The sequence below is a fragment of the Orycteropus afer genome, unplaced genomic scaffold (genome assembly GCF_000298275.1).
Source record: "Orycteropus afer afer isolate SDZICR_OR568_19922 unplaced genomic scaffold, OryAfe1.0 scaffold01217, whole genome shotgun sequence".
NCBI classification, from domain to species: Eukaryota; Metazoa; Chordata; class Mammalia; order Tubulidentata; family Orycteropodidae; genus Orycteropus; species Orycteropus afer.
In genome coordinates this window covers 38233-40243 of record NW_006922804.1, presented here as the reverse complement: position 1 = coordinate 40243, position 2011 = coordinate 38233, and the positions used below count along the sequence as shown (strand labels likewise).

Below are 2011 nucleotides of genomic sequence, written 5' to 3'. Positions count from 1 at the left end.
ACACTGATTACATTATATTTTGACTTGACTGTTAATTATTGTGTGCATGTACATATATGTGGTTTTATGCCTGTGTTTCCACATGTGATTTCAATTTCCTTATGAACAAAAGCCATGGCTTTTTTTTTTTAAGAACTGTTATATCCAGTAGCTAACAATATTTAGGTACAAATATGGAGTCATTTTGTTTCTAACTGCTCCTTCAACAGGAGTTAAAAGTGACAGTGAAGAATTGACTAAAATTTCAACAATAAATTAAATAAATAAAAGGAATCAGTCTTCTTATTTGCAGATGCAGACCTTGGGACTACTAATGGTGAAGTGAATTATTCAAGTACTTAAGTAGGCTAAGGAAAAGAGATGTTTTCAATAGGCAATCACAGAGTGTATCTGGAATTCTTTCATACAGGACCATGGAAGAGTCACTCTGTCATTCTGCTTTCTTCCCAGAGCGGATTTGCCTGGCTACTTTGTATACCAGCATAAAACTCACCACTTTTAACATGGCAGACAATGCTACACGCCACTACATCTCATCTTTCTTCCTCATTGGTATTCCTGGTTTGCAAGATTTTCACTGCTGGATTGGCCTTCCTGTCTGCCTCTTGTTTGCCCTCACTCTGCTGGGGAACAGTGTCATCATTGTTACCATTAAGCTAGAGCCAAGCCTCCACCAGCCTATGTATGTCTTCCTTTGCATGCTGGCAATGAATGACGTGGCTCTTGCATTGTCCACAGCTCCCAAGATGCTTGGCATCTTCTGGTTGGATGGCCACTGGCTTGACTTTAATCTCTGCCTAGCACAAATGTACTTCATCCGCACATTTTGCATAGTTGAGTCAGCCCTCCTAGTTGCCATGGCCTTTGACCACTATGTAGCTATTTGCATCCCTCTGCGTTATACAACTATCCTAACTACACCCATGGTAATCAAGATGGGGTTAATTGGTATAACTCGAGCTGTACTTATGGTTTTTCCCGGTCCTTTTCTCATTAAGAGACTTCCCTATTACTCTAAATATGTCATCAATCATGCATATTGTGAGCACATGGCTGTGGTGAAGTTGGCTAATGCCAATACCCATGTTAACAGAGCATATGGTATCTCTGTGGCCCTTTCAGTGATGATGTTGGACCTAGGTCTTATAGCCACATCCTATATCAAAATCCTCCAGGCAGTCTTCCGTCTCTCTTCCCAGAATGCCCGCTCTAAAGCACTGGGCACCTGTGCTGCCCATGTCTGCACCATACTCGTTTCCTACACCCCTGCACTGTTCAGCTTCCTAACTCACCGCATTGGCAAGAAGGTACCCCCAAGTGTCCACATAATTTTTGCAAGCGTGTACCTTGTAGTGCCCCCCACAGTCAACCCGCTAGTCTATGGTGCCAAGACCAAGCAGATTCGTGACCAAGTGGTGGGTCTCTTCTTACCCAACAGAAAAAATTCCAAAAACTGAAAAAAACTTACTTACTGGTCCATGTTGGTAGAATCTGGCTCATGTAGTCATGATATAGTGATTAATAGTTGTAACCCTGTCCCTAACCTTTTATTTCACAATTAAGCTATGCCTCATAGCAGGGACATATGATGTCGTGTATTTACTTTTTCCTTCCTCTCTTTTCCTTTTTTCATGTTTTCAGGTTCTTTCTTTTAGAAACAAAGTAAGCTTTCAAGGAATGTGATCAGTTATCTTTATTTATTAACAAAAAATGTGATTGGGGTGATAGGGGTTTTGATACGATATGTGAGATACATAAGTCCCCAAGTGCACTCTGGTGGAAGGATTGGTGCCATTAAGCCCATTTTATCTGATTCATACAATTATACATGTCCCTGTCAGGCAGCAACACATACTATTACTGGAATAGCCATTTCTCACAAAAACTGATAGACTGAAAATGTTGGTTGGTAATATATATCCCACAGATCACAAAAGGGTTAATCTACAAGCATATTAGATACAAGTCAATGTTTTTCTCATTGTACCAATTAGGAAACTGAGGCACAGAA

At 40.5% G+C, this 2011-nt stretch overlaps 1 protein-coding gene across 1 annotated transcript; it reads left to right on the top strand.

Annotated features, from left to right (window-relative positions):
* The first annotated feature begins 503 nt into the window (after window positions 1-503).
* On the top strand, window positions 504-1457 carry LOC103213025 (putative olfactory receptor 52P1). The gene has a single exon (XM_007958929.1). The coding sequence runs from the start codon at window positions 504-506 to the stop codon at window positions 1455-1457; it is 954 nt and encodes a 317-aa protein (XP_007957120.1).
* The last annotated feature ends 554 nt before the right edge of the window (window positions 1458-2011 follow it).

What these genes read in the sequence shown, in the direction of transcription:
- LOC103213025 (XM_007958929.1), top strand. Translation starts at nt 504, where the DNA reads ATGGCAGACAATGCTACACGCCACTACATCTCATCTTTCTTCCTCATT.